This window comes from Saccoglossus kowalevskii, chromosome 5 (assembly GCF_978046115.1).
Source record: "Saccoglossus kowalevskii chromosome 5, keSacKowa6.1, whole genome shotgun sequence".
Lineage (NCBI taxonomy): Eukaryota > Metazoa > Hemichordata > Enteropneusta > Harrimaniidae > Saccoglossus > Saccoglossus kowalevskii.
In genome coordinates, this window is record NC_140645.1 from 40,776,920 (window position 1) to 40,780,373 (window position 3,454).

The 3,454-nt window shown below is 33.9% G+C and overlaps 1 protein-coding gene across 1 annotated transcript; it reads right to left on the reverse strand.

Moving 5' to 3' along the window:
• Positions 1 to 711: 711 nt before the first annotated feature.
• LOC100369659 (nicotinamide N-methyltransferase-like) lies at positions 712 to 2,156 on the reverse strand. The gene is made up of 2 exons (XM_002732994.1): positions 1,912 to 2,156; positions 712 to 1,126 (listed from the first exon to the last, which is right to left on the reverse strand). The coding sequence occupies exons 1-2, from the start codon at positions 2,154 to 2,156 to the stop codon at positions 712 to 714; spliced, it is 660 nt and encodes a 219-aa protein (XP_002733040.1).
• Positions 2,157 to 3,454: the final 1,298 nt, after the last annotated feature.

Below are 3,454 nucleotides of genomic sequence, written 5' to 3' on the forward strand. Positions count from 1 at the left end.
TCCTTTAAAAATAACCATAATTAACAATAGATAAAACAACCTTACACTTATTTATATACCATAACATGTAGTAACAATCGCAAATGCAATAAGCTCTATCAAGATCTTGTAAACTATTGACCGAAAAGGTAAACATGTTAAACACATATTGGTTGTGGGGATGTGGTACCAACTAATATTAAATCATTACAATTCCAAAACACAAACTGCTGATGACAATACTGGTAATAATAGCTTTCTCAAACTAAAATGTTGGAAACTTTTTGTGACAGTTATTTTAAGACATGTAAATTTACAAACACGTAAGCACACATGGTATTTTCTATAACGGTAGGATACATAGTTAACGATGGGTAGATAATTAAAAATTTCACTACCCGTAACGAACGAGTGCAATCCATGGGAGTCACGGTTTAACTTTATATGCAGTAATAACAGTAAATATAATAAAAAAAATCCACACTACAATGTAATACCAACCACAAATGTAAAGTCTTTCATTAAACAAATGTTACCATAATCAACCAGAGATGTAATAACCTAGAAAGATGGAAGATGAGGTACCAACTAATATTAAATGACAATTTCATAACATATGTTCTTGAATACCGATATAATATATCCAGACTGAACAACTTATCGCAACAATATATTGCATGCAATGTGGATGACCATCAAACAGAATTGCGTACAATAATTATGTGGCTATCATTACGTTTTCTTTGCTAATACCACTATTGTGAAATCGTAGTTCATATAACTACGCACATCTGTGTATTTCTTGAGAAAACTTTTCACTACCAAAAACCCAGCTTCTCGTATCGCTTGCGTCACGAATTCATCATCGACGTTGAAGCATGTATACCGCTCGTCTCCAATTACGTAGAAATCAGCTGGCTGGCAAAGTTGTATGAACCATCCACCACTCTTCAGAAGGTTGGACGCATTCTTCAAGTATTGCACCCATTGCTGTTTGCTTTTAGCAATGCATTCAATGCAAAAACCTGAAATCACGAAATCGTATAGTGGGGAAACACTCGAACCGACTGGGTACTCTTTAGAAATGTCACAATGGATGACATCTTTCACTGATCTACGAATTATCTTCTCTCGTTCTGAAACATTTCTGTTGTATGGAGAGAAAAAGAAACCAAAAAATAAACACACACATATATGAAGCATGCATTCAACTAGAGAAAACAATTGTAGCGATGGTTTGAGAGGGCAATACATTTTGAGTTAATCTGAAATACAGTGTTTTTTTGTGATTTTTCACGCGTAAGGAAACATCGGTATTTGGGGTTAGTCTAGAGAGTTCCCAGCTTCTCCACGACCATGATTTTTGGCATAGGTATTCTCTGATAGCTGTTAATGAAATCTGGCAACGATAGTTTGTCTACCACTTTTACTTTAGAAAATATTACACAACTCCCCCCTTTGCGGACTGTGACACGGGGTATCATGTTTCAAAACAACGTTGTCAAAATCTAGTAAATGCAACAGTAGACGAACTGGGAAATTGAATTCAAACCTTTTATAGTATCTCTCAGTACCACGAACATCATTTATGTTGTTTATTTCGGTTTCTATGAAAATAACAACTCTCTATTTTTTTTCAGATTGTATGAAAAATAAGCTTTCTGAAAATATATAACTTGGTGTGATTCAAAGAATATGTTACTTCAGAAATGTGCTATGCAATTGCAATAGCAACAACCTCTACTACATATTTAACGGCAATCAATCTGTAGTAAATCCTTCCAACCATGGAAAAACGAAAACTGAATGGGGATATTTTATGGGTCTCGTAAATGAAAACACATGCTCGATAAGTCAAAACATCGTTCTTTATCACAACCGGTAAGATTACAATTAGCAGGGCTAGTATAAATATAAATGTATATCACTTACTGATGTCCTTCTAGTTCACAGACATATTTAACGTAGGGTTTCCAATCAAAAACACCAGAATCTTCACTTATCCATCGTCTTATTGCCTCTTGGTTCCCACTGCTTATATCAGCGGCAATAATTTCATTGAACTTTGTACACGCAGAGATGAATTGATAAACGCACGGCCCAGAACCAATGTCAATCAGACGATTACCAGACACACCCTCTAATAAGAATGTGGAAAAGTTTTCTAGTTTAGCCATGTTGTTTAAATTCACCCTCCATGATTTCCTGGGTAATATCCCAAGCATATTTGAAATGATAATGAGTCTCCATCTGCCTTTACAACACACGTGGACGCAGAGATCGACGTTTTTTTTTTAATTATTCAATTATAAAAATTGTATTATTGCGCTCGCTTTGTAAAGATGTGACTTTTGCAATATTTTTTTATAAAAAAAAAACCCTGAAAACTGGTTACTGTGCGCTAGGGAGTTGAGACAGTAGATATGATATCTTGTTTACTCACACAAACTTTTATTTTAACGTGAGTGGTATTTACTATAGACCTAAGTCGTGTTAAATAAAATACAATATGTAACAAAACCTATCATAAAGCAATCGATGTAAAGACAAATAAGCTAATACAAATTTAGATTCCATAACTTTTTATTACTGTGAGATGTTATACGAATAATGGCGTCTATCTATGTTTTACATGTAGTGGAGAGCATCCAGGAGTGTCATTTGGTAATGGGGAGTTGTCGTTACAGCTTACCGGTATGCCATTGTAAATATTCATAATTGCAATTTCGTTATTTTTGTTGTTATTGTCGTTTTTTGCCAGAGTTGTTATTTTTATTGTTTTGTTTTTTTATTGTTTTTATGGTGTTGTTCTTTTGATGTCGTTGTCACCGCCGCTGTTGTGCAATATGCTGGTAAGTCGTTATCGAAATACTTACTAATCCTATCCAGTGTGAATCACTAAGTAGCGTTCATCGAAAAATAGAACCAACCTCTTTAATTCTGTATGCTGTGTTGAGTTGTGTACAAACGTGTTGCTCTAAAATACATTATTACTATGGTCTAAAAATTTCCCCAAATACTGGGAAAAAAGTATTTTTAATACAATTATTTACCAGAGATGAATTAACCTGTTCAATAAATTAAATTATTTTTAATTATTTGGAAACAGTAATTGATTATTTTGTCTCAGTATGTACATTTATATTTTTACGAGATTATTTAGTTTTTTTTTTATGTAATACTGCTCATTTTCCGAATAACACAATAAACGATTACCACAGCAGCATTTTAAATTTACATTGCGTCTATTCATTTATGTTCTATTGAATATTGTTGTGTCAGGCGACAGTTCCAGATACTAAATGTCGCCGCCGTCGTCTTCTGTGTATTTTATTATGTGCGAATACTGACAGTAACTATATGGCATGTTTGTGGCAACGTGACATGCTCATCTACCTACAATAATGTCATTATGGCAATGTAATGTGATATCCCGGTGTTAACTGGAACACCAATATCTGTGAGTCTTGAACAA

What these genes read in the sequence shown, in the direction of transcription:
- LOC100369659 (XM_002732994.1), bottom strand. Translation starts at nt 2,156, where the DNA reads ATGGCTAAACTAGAAAACTTTTCCACATTCTTATTAGAGGGTGTGTCT. An exon ending in TGTGAACTAGAAGGACATCA is followed by an intron (nt 1,127 to 1,911) that starts GTAAGTGATATA and finishes TCCATACAACAG; the next exon opens with AAATGTTTCAGAACGAGAGA.